Source organism: Leopardus geoffroyi, chromosome E1 (genome assembly GCF_018350155.1).
Source record: "Leopardus geoffroyi isolate Oge1 chromosome E1, O.geoffroyi_Oge1_pat1.0, whole genome shotgun sequence".
NCBI classification, from domain to species: domain Eukaryota; kingdom Metazoa; phylum Chordata; class Mammalia; order Carnivora; family Felidae; genus Leopardus; species Leopardus geoffroyi.
Window position 1 is genome coordinate 55,407,500 of NC_059330.1, and position 15,606 is coordinate 55,423,105.

The window sequence follows — 15,606 nt, forward strand, 5'->3', positions numbered from 1 at the left end:
AGTCGGATGCTTAACTGACTGAGCTGTCCAGGTGCCCCTCTTTCAACCTTTTTTTTTTTTTAATGTTTATTTAAGTTTGAGAGACAAAGAGCTTCAGCGTGAGTCGGGGAGAGGCAGAGAGCAAGGGAGGCAGAGGATCCAAAACAGGCTTTGCATTGACAGCAGAGAGCCTGATGCGGGGCTCGTACTTAGGAACCATGAGATCATGACCTGAGCTGGAATCAGATGCTTAACTGATTGAGCTGCTTAGGCGCCTCTTTTCAGTTATTTTAGAGCAAGCAGGGGAGAGGGGGAGAGAGAGAAAGAGAATCTCAAACAGTCTCCACACTCAGTGTGGAACACGATGTGGGCTCAGTCTCATGACCCTGGGATCATGACCTGAGCCGAAATCAAAAGTTGGATACTCAACCGACTCAGCCACCCAGGTGTCCCATTTGCTTATCATTAAGGCCTGTGAAGGCCAGTTAGTAATCACATTTAAAGATGTTTATGTATAGATTCAAAGTAGAGGGTAGAATAATCTTTTAGTTCTTTTTCTAGACCAGTGGTTTTATCCTTTTGTTTCAAAGATACTTAAGAAATGTAAGTTTTGGTTTTTGTTGCCTTTTTTATTTTCTTCTAAGACAAATATCTAGAAGTAGAATTGCTGGGTTATAGGGTAGATTCATATTTAGCTAAAATAAACTCATTTCTTCAAATACCATTTTTGTACCAGCAACATGTGGGTTCCAGTTGTTCCACATCCTCATCAACTCTTTGTATGGTCAGTCTTTTTATTTGTTTGTTTGTTTATTTAAAAATTACATTTATTTTTGAAAGAGAGAGAGAGGGACAGAGCAAGAGCTGGGGAGGGGCAGAGAGAGAGGGAGACACAGAATCCGAAGCAGGCTCCAGGCTCTGAGCTGTCAGCACAGAGCCCAACGTGGGGCTCGGACTCATAAACGATCATGACCTGAGGTGAAGTCCGATGTTTAATTGAGTACCCAGGCGCTCCTGTGTGGTCAATCTTTTTAAATTTTAGCCATTGCCATTCTGGTGGGTATATAGTGGTACCTCATTATTGCTTTGATTTGTATTTCCCTAATGATGACAGATATCGAGCATCTTTTTATATGCTTATATATGAGTCATCTGTATATCTTCGGTGAAGTGGCAGTTAAAATTTTTTGCCCATTTTGTTATTGGGTTATTTTTATTAATGAATTGTAAGAGTTCTTTGTATATTCTAGATATCAAATATGTGTTTTGCAAATATTTTCTCCTAGTCTGTGGCTTGTCTTTCCATTTTCTTAACAGTGTCTTTTGAGGAGCAAAAGTTTAATGTTGACGAAGCCCCAATTTATAAATTGTTTTGTAGTTTGTACTTTTTTGTCCTCTCTTTGCTTACTTTAAGATCAAAAGGTTTTCTACTGTGCTTTTCAAGTTTTACAGATTTTGCTCTACATTTGTTTCTAACTTTTATTTTGTCTATGATGTCAGGTTTATTTTCTGCATGTGGGTACCCATTTGCCTCAGCAGCACTGTGTATAACGTTTCCCCCTTGCCTTGCCCAGTCATCCATTAAGAGTCTACTAAAACATCCTCTTTTGTGTTTTTCTCTGCTTTGGCATTTTTCCACTTTTTTTTTTTTTTTTTTTTTTTTTTACTGCCTGTTTATTGGACTTCCTCAGTAGACTGCTAGCATTTGGAGGACAGAAACTGTATTACACATTGTATTCCTAGAGCCCAGTATGGAAAAAGGCTTACTAAACATTGCTTAGTTGTTGAATGACTGCATTAGTTCTTCCTAAGAACTGAGTGCATTTGTCTTGATAACAAATTTATCGTCTGCCAAAAATATTTATGGAGTGCCAATTTTGTGCCACGTTCTCTTCTAGGCAGTGAATGAGAATCCTGGAGTCCTTTGCCCTTGTGAGCTTTTATCTATTTACAGGGAGAGGCAATAACCATGTAGGAGAGTCATTTCAGGCACTGAGAAATGCTGTTGCAGTCAGGTGAGAGTTGATGGTGGCTTGGATTAGACTGGTAGACGTGGTAAGTGGTTGGATTCAGGCTTATTTAAGAGCAGAACAGGATTTACTGATAGATTGGACAAAGGCGGTAAGGGAAAGAGAAGAATCACAAATCAGTCCTAACAATTGGGGAAGGCTTTGCTCCAGTGGGGGGAGAATTGGAGATGAGCATCAAGAGTCCTTTATTGGTTCTTATGTTATGGATATAGCTCTATACCTAGGTTAGGTAACCTATAAAAGTGTGGACTGGTAGTTGGATGTATGAAGCTGAGACTCAAAGGGATTGGTCTGAGTCAGAAAAATTGAGAGTCCTCATCTAAGAGATGGCACAGAAGCCATGGGATTGGAGGGCTCCTTTTAGTGAGTAACAAACACTTCAATTTCTTTATTTTTTAAAATTCCCTTTTTCTGAACTTTGGTTCACTAAATTATAGTATAGTAATTGATTGTTAAGTGGCAGGCTGGGTTGAGGTGCCTGACAAAGCTCACTTGCTTATTCGGACTTTAACAGATTGGTTTGATCTCAACCACACTCAGCTGTATACATAGAGTAGCACTTAACTTTCATGAACATTGATTTCTAGGGTTATACTTGCAAATCAGTTGAAAGCAAAGCCTTTAGTAAAAATAAGTTTCTTTGGCTTTTTTTTACTAGTTGATTCCAGGAGTGAATTCCAAGAAGAAGCAAATGTGTTTTGACTGGGGTCCAGGAGAGATGCTGGTGTGTGAAACCTCCTTCAACAAAAAAGGTAGGTTTTTTTTTTTTTTTTCTTCCAGATTATCCATCTTGGCACATTTGGTTGTTTTCTTCTCTCAGATTTGACTGAGGCAAGAAACAGTTAAACTTATTTTGTACCATTTTCACTTTTGAAACTTTAGCTATTTAAGATTTTCATTAACTTATGAGACCTGGCAGATGTTGAGTCCAGGGAAAAAAATTAATCTTCCAGGTGTTAAAGGTTTCTTTTATTTATTATTATTATTTTTTAATATATTTAAGTAATCTCTACAACATACGTGGGGCTTGAACTCAACCCTGAGATCAGAAGTAGCATGTTCTACCCACTGAGTCAGCCATGCACCCTGAAATGTTTCCTGTGTATTTAAAAACTTCAAGTTTTTTCCCCTTCTTGTCCAGAATCACTAAATTCCCTTTACAGCAGCCCCTTTATTGTGAAACTGCAGATCTATGAAGACTTTGAAGTCCTTACCTTTTATTATTGTGAACTTAATCGAATTCTGTAGGCTGTTGATAAAAGCACAAAGGATTTGGAGAGTGAAATGGCTCTTCCTTATTCTCTAAGTTCCATCAGGTTTTGGACATGGATCGATCTTTCTTTCTCTTTCTCTCTCTCTCTCTCTCTCTCTTTTTTTTTTTTCTCCCTGAGAGAGCATGAGCCAGGAGGGGCAGAGAGAGAGGGAGACAGAGAATCTCAAGCAGACTCAGCACCACCAGCGCAGAGCCCCCATGTGGGGCTTGAACCCATGAACTATGAGATCATGACTTGAGCCAAGATCAGTTCAACACTCAACCAATTGAGCTACCCAGGCACCCTGGATCTTCTCTCTCTCTCTCTCTCTCTTTTTTTTTTTTTTTTTTTGGATATTCTCTTTCTGATATAGACTTTTCTAGTAATATAAAACTAAATTTTGACATTTGATTTTGCTTTCTTTTTTTCAAGACAAGTCTTGGGAAATGCTGAAGATATTTTTGTGCAGATCTTTGACAGGTTATTCAAATGTGGAGGCTTTCTTTTATTATAGAGAGGAGATGGAGCTAATGAAAGTCTTAAAATTTTGGCACATCATGTGCAGTTCATGCAGATTTATTTATTTATTTATTTGTTTATTTATTTAATTAATTTATGGGAGAGTTCGAATGCGCGAGGGGAAGAGAGAGAGGGACAGAGAGAGTGCGGAACCCAGAGCAGGGCACCAACTATGAGATTGTGCCCTGAGCTAAAGTTGGATGCTTAACCAACTGAGCCAGCCAGGCACCCCGATTTTATTTATTTTTTAAGTTTATTTATTTATTTAGAGACAGAGCACTTGCGTGCAAGCGGGGGAGGGGCAGAGAGCGAGGGGGACAGAGGATTTGAAGTGGTCTCTGTGCTAACAAAGAGCCTAATATGGGGCTCAAACTCGTGGACTGAGATCACGACTTATGCCAGAGTCGGGCACTTCACTAACTGAGCCACCCAGCATCCCTGGTTTGTTTTTTTTTTTTTTTTTTTTTTAAAGTAGGTTCCATGCTAAGTGTGGAGCTGAGTGTGGGGCTTGAACTCATGACTCTGAGATCAAGACCGGAGCTGAGATCAAGAGTCAGACACTTAACTGACTGATTCACCCAGGTGCTCTGGTTGTTTTTTTAATATGGAAGCTTCACGAATTTGCATGTCATCCTTGCGCATGGGTCATGCTAATCTTCTCTGTATTGTTTGAACTTTAGTATATGTGCTGCTGAAGTGAGCACAGTTCATGCAATTTTTAAGTGATGTAGTTTTTTTTTTTTTTTTTTTCAACGTTTATTTATTTTTGGGACAGAGAGAGACAGAGCATGAACGGGGGAGGGGCAGAGAGAGAGGGAGACACAGAATCGGAAACAGGCTCCAGGCTCTGAGCCATCAGCCCAGAGCCCGACGCGGGGCTCGAACTCACGGACCGCGAGATCGTGACCTGGGTGAAGTCGGACGCTTAACCGACTGCGCCACCCAGGCGCCCCATAAGTGATGTAGTTTTTCTTGATTTTGTAGTTAAGAATTGTCCCTGATGTTGCTAACTGTTTCTGGGATATTTTGGTATTAAAGATTTCAAGGTTGGCAGAGCTATAAAAGCTGCCAAAGGGACAGTTGTTCAGAGGAGAACCTTCTTTGAATATGTCTGTCCTCTTTTCATACTTAATGGGAAGGCTTGTCAACATTTGATAGTTTGTCCTTAATTGTTGAAAACGTGAGGTTTATATCTCTTGCAGTCTCATCAGAGATGAGCCATTGAACATCATCATAGCTTGTTTGGGAAGCTGTTGCATAAGAAATTTCCACAAATTGGTTGTTTATATTTTATCATTGTAGAGCCTTTTGATCACTGTTGCAAAATAGTTCAGTTAACTTTTGATTCTTTGCTTTAGGACTAATGGCAGTACAAAGTGATATAAAAATTTTACTTGAATTTGAGGTTATGTAAAATTTTGTCTGTAAATTTATCATATTTTTTGAGTTATATTTAGGCTAATATGAAGTGAGTTTAATTTTTTTAGTATATTTCAACTGATGGAGGCAAAAGTTAGTTCCAAAATAAGCCAGTGAGAGGGGACCTGGCTGGCTCAGTCAGTAGAGCATGTGACTCTTGATATCAGGGTTGTGAGTTCAAGCCCCATTTTGGGCCTAGAGCTTACTTTATTTTTTTAAACATTTTATTTTTAAGTAATCTCCATACCCAGTATGGGGCTTGAACTCAGCACCAAGATCAAGAGTTGCACGCTCCACTGACTGAGCCAGCCAGGCACTCCAGGCCTAGAAGTTACATTAACAAAATAAAATAAGCCAGTCAGTTGAGGAGTAAAGTCTGAAAGTAAACATGTATATTAAATAATTCATGTGTGGATAATTGATAAATAATTCATACTTTAAAAAATGAAATCTAGCAAAGTAGCTGAAGCTGTTGTAATTAGATAACTCAATTTAAAAATTTTAGAGTTGTTATATGAGAGTAATGGTGATCGATGTTAAATTTTTCCTGTTTCAGAAAAATCAGAGACTGTGCCAGGTTGCCCCTTTATCTATATCATCCGAAAGGATATAGATGTTTACTCTCAGATCTTGAGAAAACTCTTCAATGAATCCCATGGAATCTTTGTGGGCCTCCAGAGAATTGAAGAAGAATTGACTGGAAAATCCAGAAAAGCTCAGTAAGTAGGCTGCTGGTAGGTACTGCAGTCCACAACTAAAGCGTGAAAGCCAAATGAACTGCCTCGTCCTTTTGCATGATGGATGGAGTGCCTGGAGAAATAAGGGGCTCCTGGTTCTATTTTGAGGCTTCTGTCCTGGGCAGTGGAGGTAGGTAGGGATGAAATGTCTTTCAGGGATTGTGCAAATGGCTGTTGATCGATTTGGTGGCTTGATAAACTTTTTGTTTGTTTATATTCCTGTTTCATTTACCCTGCAAAGAAGAAAATTAAGGCCAAATAAGCACCTGAAAATCACTGAAAGAAGTCCCACTGTGGGAAGATTTTGGAATTATCTTACTATAAAAATGAGTTTAAAAAAGTAGTTTTGTTGTATCTTTAAAGAATTATTCTCAAGGCATTTTTGGTAAGAGACCAGAAAACTATTATACTGTATATAGACTAGGGTTGTTTGAAGTGTGGTTCATGAGGTAACTGCATCAATATCAGATACTTGTTAATGGCAGATTTCTGGGCCCCACCTCAGATCATAAAAATTAAAGTTTCTTGGGGTGGATCCTCAAATCTAAAATCTCCAGGTGAGTCTTAAGCACCATGGAATGTGAGAACCTTTATGTTAGTTTTTTATCAGTGTCCATAAATACAGTTAGAGCATGGGCAGTGTTGGTATTTGTATTGGGGGAAAAAAGTTTTTCCTTCCTGTTGTGTGTCTCCTTTTTTACACACTACTGCCATATTCATTTCTTTGGTTTTTTTTGTTTGTTTTAAATGTTTATTTTAGAGCGAGTGCATGCAAGTGGAGGAGGAGCAGAGAGAGAGGGAGACAGGATCTGAAACGGAGTCCTTGGTCCATTCGGACAGTAGAGAGCCCGATATGTGGCTCGAACTCATGAACTGTGACAACATGACCTGAGCCAAAGTTGGACACTGAACAGACTGAGCCACTCAGGCTCCCCTTGTTTGTTTATTTAAAAATTTTTAAATTTATTTTGAAAGAGAGAAAGCATGAGTGGGAGAGGGGCAGAGAGAAAGGGATAGACCGAATTCCAAGCAGAGTGGGGAGAGAGAGAGAATTCTAAGCAGGCTCTGCACTGTCAGATCATGACCTGAGCCAAAACCATGAGTTGGACACTGAGCCGACTGAGCCACCGGGCACCCCCATATTCACTTCTGATGCCAGATGTATGGCACCAAATAATTCTGTCACACCAGCTGGGTGTCCTATAATTTTTTGTTTTTTGTTTTTTGTTTTTTTTAAGTAAGCTGTATTTCCCAGTATGGGGCTTGAACTCACGACCGGAAGATAAAGAGTTGCATGCTTGGGGTGCCTGGGTGGCTCAGTTGGTTACTCATCTGACTCTTGGAATTCTGTCTCCCTCTTGCTCTGCCCCTCCCCAACTTGCTCTCTGTCTCTCTCTCAAAAATAAAAAGTCACATGCTTTACTGACAGCCTGCCAGGTCCCCTGGGTATCATATAATTTAACTCAATTTTGACCCTATCTACCTGGAGATCAGATTTCATAGGTTAAGGGCTTAGTCCCACAAGACTGTTCCCCGCTTCACATGTGAATTGCAGTTAGTGCATTCCCACGTTACTTAAAGCATTTTTCTGGCCCAACTACAAATTGGAGGTTCCCAAACCTCCTCATGTTCAATGAGTTTGCTAGAGTGGCTCACAGAACTCAGGGAAACACTTAGCTTACCAATTTATTAAAGAATATGATAAAGGATACAGATGAACAGCTAGGTGAAGAGATAAATAGGACAAGGTTTGGGAGGGTTTGGAGTACAGGAACTTCTGTCCCTGTGGAGTTTGGGTGTATCCCCCTCCCGGTACGTGGATTTATATACCCACCTGGAAATTCTCTGAACTCCATACTATTGGGATTTTATGGAGGGAGACATCAATTATTAACTCCATTTCTAGCCCCTCTTCCCTCTCCAGAGAGGTAGGGTGCAGGGCTGAAAATTTCTATTTTAATTTAATTTAATTTTAATTTTATATTTTTAAATGTTTATTTTTGAGAGAGACAGAGCACGAGCAGGAGAGGGGTGGAGTGAGAGGGAGACACAGATCTGAAGCAGGCTCCAGGCTCTAAGCTGTCAGCACAGAGCCCGACGCAGGGCTCGAACCCATGAACCGTGAGATCGTGGCCTGCGCTGAAGCTGGATGCTCGACCCACTGAGCCACCCAGGCGCCTCTCTTTTTTTATTTTTACTTGTTTTTGAGAAAGTGAGAAAGTGTGTGATTGGGGAAGGGGCAGAGGGAGAGGGAGAGAGAGAATCTTAAGCAGGCTCCATGCTCAGTGCAGAACCTGACATGGAGCTTTGTCTCAACCAGGAGATCATGACCTGAGCCTGTTGGGCTCTATCTCAGGAACCAGGAGATCTTGACCTGAGCCGAGATCATGAGCCAAGATCAAGAGCTGAGATCTAGACTGACTGACAGGCCACCCTAGCACAGCAGAAGATTTCGGTCTTCTGTTGATGGCTGAGTCTTTCTTTGACCAACCCCAATCCAGGAGCCCACCCAGAATGGCCTCAATAGAACGGCCTCAATAGAACGTAAGGTGCTCCTGATGCTCTCATCACTTAGGAATTCACAAGGATTATAGGAATCTTGTGTCAGGGACTAGGATAAAGACTAGATGTTTCTTTCTTTCTTTCCTTAAGAAAAAAAACAACAACTTATTTTTGGGAGAGTGCAAGATGGGGAGAGGCAGAGAGAAGGGGACAGAGGATCCTTTTTTTTTTTTTAAGAAAAATTTTTAAGGTTGTTTATTTTTGAAAGAGTGTCTGCACACAAGTGGGGGAGGGGCAGAGAGAGAAGGAGACACAATCTGAAGTAGGCTCCAGGCTTTGAGCCGTTAGCACAGAGCCTGACAAGGGGCTTGAACTTAATGAACTGCTAGATCATGACCTGAGCCAAAGTTGGTCGCTTAACCTATTTAACCTTCCAGGCTTCCCTGTTTTAAATTTTAATGTTTCTTTCTTTCCTTTTTTTTTTTTTTTTTTACATGTTTATTCATTTTTGAAAGACAGGGAGAGACAGAGCACAAGCAGGGGGTGGGGTGGAGAGAGAGGGAGGGGCACAGAATCTGAAGCAGGCTCCAGGCTCTGAGCTGTCAGCACAGAGCCTGACACGGGGCTCGAACTCACAAACTGTGAGATTGTGACCTGAGCCGAAGTTGGATGTTCAACCGACTGAGCCACCCAGGTCCCCCAATGTTTGTTTATTTCTGAGAGAGAGTAAGAGCATGAATAGGGGAGGGGCAGAGAGACAGACACAGAATTCAAAGCAGGCTCCAGGCTGTCCACACAGAGCCTGACGTAGGGCTTGAACCTATGAACCATGAGATCATGACCTGAGCTGAAGTTGGTTGAAGACACTCAACCAACTGAGCCACCCAGGTGCCCCAGGGGGACAGAGGATCCTAAGTGGGCTCTGTGCTGATGGGTTGATAGTAGCGAGCTTGATTTGGGGGCTTGAACTCATGAACTGGGAGATCATGACCTGAGCCAAAGTCGAACACTCAACTGACTAAGTCACCCGGCTGCCCCGATGTTTATTTCTTATAAATAACAGTATCACAGTATTTTACTTCCTCGTAAAATTTTACAAATGACTCATTCTGGAGGATACCCTAGTCAGCTTCGGGGGGATGGCAGAGAGGGAGGGAAGGATAGAAGGGGAAATCACTGGTTTCAAGAGGCTCTGGTAACAGAATATTGGTGACTCAAACATCATTATTCTAAGAGAAAAACATGTCGAAGGTCCTGTAATTCCTGGAAGGCAGGGAACTTGTCTTATTTATGTGGGCCCTATGTTCCCATATACCCTTGCACATTTATAAAGTACGTGCTCTAAGGGCATCTGGGTGGCTCAGACAGAATCAAGAGTCAGCATTCAACTCTTGATTTCGGCTCAGGTCTTGATCTCATGATATGTGAGATCAGTATGTGAGATTGAGCCCTGTGCTGTCAGTGCAGAGCCTGCTTGGGATTCTCTCTCTTCCTCTCTCTATGCCCCTCCCCCTTGCTCTCTCTCAAAATAAGTAAACATAAAAATATATATATATATATATGCTCTAAAATGTTGAATGAATGAATGAATGCCATCCTAATGGTGGGGTGATAGCTCCTGTTCTGTGTATCGGGGTTAGCATATCACCTTATTTTTTTGGCTGAATTATTTATCTGGACCTGAATCTTGGCAGTGAAAGGGGATGTGGGATAGTGAGGATTGGGTGAGGGAATACGTGCAGATTGCTTTACCTCCTGCCAGTCTTGTTATAGGTCATATGCAGAATGTTGCTATTCTTTTTTTGATTTAATTCCAGGATAATTAACATACAGTGTTATGTTATTTTCAGGTGTCCAATATAGTGATTTAACAATTCTATATGTTCTAAAAAATATGGAACACTTCACAAATTTGAATGTCATCCTTGCTCAGGGGCCATGCCAGTCTTCTCTGTATTGTTCCAATATTAGTATATGTGCTACTGAAGTAAGCATGCTGTTCATTTTTAAATGGAACGAATAGGTGGTCTTTAGGTCTCTTCTTCTAGAACTGTTTTTATTGCTAAGGACTGCATCTTGGTAACTAAACCAGTTACTTTCTTGTGGATGTTTGTTATGTTTGTCATTTTCTTTTTTTTTTAATGTTTATTTATTTTGAAAGAGCGTGCATGCATGTGTGCTCACAGGAAGGGCAGAGAGAGGGAGAGAGAGAATCCTAAGCAGGCTCGGTGCTGTCAGTATAGAGCCCAATGTGGGGCTGGATCTCATGGTTCATGAGATCATGACCTGAGCTTAACCGAATGAGCCACCCAGGCGCCCCGTCACTTCCTTTTTTAAAAAGACTTTATCTTGAAGTAATTTTGGACTTACAGAAAAGGTACAAGAATAATGGATTACTGCATATCCTTCATCTAGCTTTATAATGTTACTATCTATATGTTACCATATTACTGTCACTTAAATCAGGAAACTTAAACATCAATGCAGTATGCTTGAAGACTTCATTTGAATTTCACCAGTTTTTACACTAATGTCCTTTTTTTCTCTTCTGTGACTGAGGTTGCGTTTAATTTTTTTCCCATAGTCTTCTTTATGACTTTGACACTTTTGAAAAATATTGGCCAGTTATTTTGGTGCTGTCCCTCCATTTGGGTTTGTCTGTTTTCTCATGATTAGACAAAGGTTATGTATCATTTTTGAGATAATGCATTTTTAGTAAGAATACCACAGAACTGGTATGATGTGTCTTCAGTACATCATATTATGGGGTTTATCATGTTGAAGTTTTATTACTGAGTTTATTGACCTTCATCACTTGGTTAATGTGGTTTCTACTGGGTTTCTCCACTGTAAAATTACCATCTTTCCTTTGTAACTAATGGGTATTTGGAGGAGAAACTTTGAGATTATGCAAATTTTATTTCTCTTTAAATTTTCAACCATTATTTTTAGTGTCTATCAGTAGATCTCATTTGCAGCAATTAATATCACTATGGATTCGGGGATATTTATTTATTTAAAATAATTTTTTTATGTTTTTATTTTATTTTTGAGAGAGAGACACAGTGAAAGCGGGGGAGGGGCAGAGAGAGATGGAGATAGAATCTGAAGCAGGCTCCAGGCTCTGAGCTGTCAGCGCAGAGCTCAACGCGGGGCTCAAACTTCTGGACTGCAAAATCATGACCTGAGCTGAAGTCGGACGCCTAACTGACTGAAGCACCCAGGCGCCCCTCCGGGATATTTTTTGTACTCAGTGGGTTATCTTATATGTTACTTATTTTGATGCTAAAGTTGTTCCAGCTTAGGCCGTTAGGAACTCCTTCAGGTTGGCTCCTGTATTTGAGCAAGCTCTTGTCTCCTATTGCAGACTTCCTTGCTTTTTGTCACTGCAAGATGCTCCATGTTCCTGTTGTATGTCATTTCATTTTTCTAGATTGGTCCGAGTGAGTAAGAACTACCGATCAGTCATAAGAGCCTGTATGGAGGAAATGCACCAGGCTGCAAGTAAGGATTTCGTGTGTGTACATGTTACAGTAATTGAAATGTTTGTTAATACTGCAAGGTAAAGTCTATTTGACTTTACAGTTCAAAAATCTTACTTTCCCATCTTACGTAACCTAATATTTTGGCATTCGTCTTGAGTACGTTTTTCAAGTTAGAACATATTGAGGTGACAGGTGTGAGACTAACGGCCAAATTAAAGATCTTTGAAAATCATATTCCCAGTTCTTTTACTTTCACAATTTAAAGTCACCATAACCTTGAGAGCCATGTGATTTCTGGGTGCTGAGTAAAGTCTTTTATAACATGATGGGCTCTGTTCTGTTGCAGTTGAAAGTGTTGCTTGTAACTTAAGGGCATTGGGTTTACAAATCATTGATCTGCAACAAAGAGATAATGAAGCACTTTTTAAAAACTTACAGTGAAAATTGGTAGTCATTAGAGGAAATAGGCACAAGCAAAGAACCTTGTATATGAAGCTATAACTATGAGACTAAAAGTTTCATTGCTTACTTCAAAATGTTTTGTGTTTTGTTAGTTGCTGCTAAAGATCCAGCCAGTGGTCGCCAGTTCAGCAGCCAGGTAGGGGCGCCGCCTGCCTTTGTTGTCCTGGCACTGTTATGTCCTTCTGCATCCTCAACACCCACCTGGGGTGGCTTTGCAGTCATTGTTATGTACAAGTCTTTCTTGTTACCAGGTAGACAGGCAACTCCTTGGGGGCAGTAAGGATCATCTTGAACTTCTTGGTGCCCCCTTCAAGGCATAATGCATTGGAACACAAGGTTGTGCCTGATAAGTACTTGTATGAATTTACAATTCTTATGGGGAAATATCAGTCCTAACCACATTGTGTCACCTGAGGTAGTGAACTGAGCTTTTGGAACCACTGCTTATTTTTATAAGCTGGACTCAACTCGTGACCCAGCATTTTTACTGAGTTGTTTATTTTGTTGGAGCTGGAAGATGGCTGAAAGAATTCTCTTTCTTTGGTAGAATCTTGATAGTGTTCAAGCTCAGTAGTGAGTAGGGATTGGTGCAGCAAAGCATTTATTTTCTCTGAATAAGGTCGTCTGTGTTTTTGTATGAAAGGATGGTGGGGAAGGGGACTGAATATTTCCTAGGGCAGGGTCCATACCTGACTTATTTTTGGGTCTTATTTAGGTTTGCTTTTTAGTAGACTTTCTTAAACTTTAGTCCCTTGAATACCACCTTCATGATTTTTGGTATATCTGTAGAATTCTTAATATTATTTACTGAATAAATTTTTCTAAAAATCATCTTTCATTTTACTCAGAGCCTCTTTCTAAATCCTAATATTCATCAAGACCATGGGCGTGATGGGCTAATTATATTTTTCTATAACGCACATTAAAATGAGAACTATTAAAAAAAAAAACAATGTTAGTCTGCGTACCATCCCCTAAAATTCTCTCACTGAATTCCCTGTGGGAAATCCTGTGGGATTTCCATAGGAATATTCAGTAAATGTTGGGTTAATAATGAATGACCATCACGTGCTTCATTCCTTTGCTCTGAGAGCAAATATCAGGAATGTTTTCAGTTACAGCCTTGTCTCCATTTCTTCCTTAGGTCTCCATTTTGTCAGCAATGGAGCTTATTTGGAATCTTTGTGAGATTCTTTTTATTGAAGTAGCCCCAGGTGAGCATGGAATCATCCCTTCTCAACATCAAAGGTGTCTACCTTTCCTGCATGTCATCATGAGAGTTTAATTGCCCAGAATGCTCTTTTCATCACTCTCCATCAACGTAACCATCAGAAAGTTGTACGTAACACCCAAAGAAGCCTGCCATTTTGTCACCTCTTAGAAAATGCCTCCTGAAAACCTAAAATGTTAGGCTGGTGGCCCCTGAAAAACACCAGTAAAACATGTTAAACTGCTCTATGACAGGGGTGGTCAGTATTTATGTTGTGGACTGGTCAAGCTTATGAAAGTTTTAGGAGAAGTCAGGGGAGGGGCATGGAATGGGTTCTCCCTCCTGGGCTCAGAAGGAGCCAACTCTGCTTACTCCTTGATCTCAGACTTCTGGCCTCCAGAAGTGTGAAATAATAAAGGTCTGTTGTTGAAACATTTAACAGAAAGAGAAACTTTTAAGGATGTGACGGATTATATGGTGGGAGGCAAAGTCACTTGGAGAATTCTGTCACCAGTGATTGGGGCAGGGGCAGCCCTACACGTGAACTGTCCATTCTGAATTACTGCATGTTCTTGAACCACATTGTGGGCGGTACGGTATCCTTGCTCTCTGTGGAGGTGCTGCAGGCTTTTTTTTTTTTTGGTATCTCTTGATAGTTTATGTTTGCTGTTACCCATAAATGAGTGTTAGTAATCTCTGTAGTCATAGCTTTTTACTCCCATTCCTGCTAAAGTCCTGAGCAACTTGAAATGAAAATTAGTTGTTTCTATGTTTACTGCCTCCAGTATATCTTGAGGGCTGTTGCTGTGCTTCTGTCATTGTTGCTTACCTAGCACCTAATCAGTACCAGTCCCTAAGTGGCTGTTCCTTACCTGGCCATTGCACACTGCATCGTTGTGAAGAATTGGGGGTGGTGCAAGTGGTGAGATTCAGCCCTATCAAAGATTCAGTGAAAGGTGGAGCTGCCTGGCTCAGAGGAAGTATTCCTAAAGGTCCATTTGTCAGCCCAGTCCTTTATTCAGGACCATATGTGTGCCCACCTACGAGGGATAAACCACTTCTCCATAGTTCTCTTCTCTGCCCTATACTTTCTGTCCGTACTGTGGGAAAGTGGAATTTGCTACAGATGAAGCTGAGGTTTGTGTGTGACAAGAGTCTTTCCTCCTAGCCGGCCCTCTCCTCCTCCACCTCCTTGACTGGGTCCGACTGCATGTATGTGAGGTGGACAGTTTGTTGGCAGATGTCCTGGGCAGTGAGAATCCAAGCAAGCATGAGAGCTTCTGGAACTTGGTAAGGACCTCATGCAGGTTGGGCCTTCCTGACTTTCACCTCACAGTGTTTTCCCAGTATTCATAGGCAGGCCTGAGGGTTGCCTGCTGAGCCTGCTCACACTCAGACTGGCTTTTGGGTCTGTGATTATGGAGATGCTCTTAGATCTTTGCTTCCCTGATCCACAGAAGAGTTTAGAACTAAGTTGTTGTGTAAAAAAAAGTAATGCTTTGTAGGCTTTCTGGTGAGCAGGGAAATTTAGTTTCTTTGTGAATCTAAGGAAGAGAAGATGGGGTAATACAAACCTGATTGATAGGGGCTGGGGGTGGGAGCTTAATGTAAATAAGCATGAGGGGTTTTGAGGTGATAGAAATGTTATAAGACTGGATTGTAATGATGGTGCACAACTCTGTAAACTTACTACTTAAATAGGTGAATGTTGGTGGTGTGTAAATTATAGGTCCATACAGCTATTAAAGATTGATGATCCTGAAGTCATTTTGGATTATCAGTTTGGGAGTCAACAGGTCTCAGGGGCGCCTGGGTGGCTCAGTTGGTTAAGTGTCCAACTTTGGCTCAGGTCATAATCTCGTGGTTCGTGAGTTCGAGCTCCATATTGGGCTCTGCACTGACAGTACAGAGCCTGCTTGGAATTCTCTCTCTTCTCTCTCTCTGCCTCTCACCCACTCGCACTCTCTCTCTCTCTCAAGATAAATAAAAACTTAAAAACAACAACTGTGA

The 15,606-nt window shown here is 40.9% G+C and overlaps 1 protein-coding gene and 2 non-coding genes across 4 annotated transcripts in view; 1 reads left to right on the forward strand and 2 right to left on the reverse strand.

Moving 5' to 3' along the window:
- NUP85 (nucleoporin 85) overlaps positions 1 to 15,606 on the forward strand; it is a 36,547-nt gene that overhangs the window by 1,621 nt on the left and 19,320 nt on the right. Inside the window, exons 2-7 of one of the 2 annotated variants that reach the window (XM_045490796.1) lie at positions 2,668 to 2,761; positions 5,757 to 5,919; positions 11,873 to 11,943; positions 12,479 to 12,522; positions 13,531 to 13,600; positions 14,765 to 14,886. In XM_045490796.1, the coding sequence (XP_045346752.1) occupies positions 2,668 to 2,761; positions 5,757 to 5,919; positions 11,873 to 11,943; positions 12,479 to 12,522; positions 13,531 to 13,600; positions 14,765 to 14,886 (564 nt within the window). Of the gene's footprint in view, positions 1 to 2,667; positions 2,762 to 5,756; positions 5,920 to 11,806; positions 11,944 to 12,478; positions 12,523 to 13,530; positions 13,601 to 14,764; positions 14,887 to 15,606 lie in introns of both variants that reach the window. The other variant, XM_045490795.1, reaches the window with a different exon arrangement.
- LOC123604803 lies at positions 4,379 to 4,485 on the reverse strand. The gene has a single exon (XR_006715520.1). It is a non-coding gene; the product is annotated as a U6 spliceosomal RNA (small nuclear RNA).
- LOC123604797 lies at positions 10,328 to 10,434 on the reverse strand. Its single transcript, XR_006715514.1, has one exon. It is a non-coding gene; the product is annotated as a U6 spliceosomal RNA (small nuclear RNA).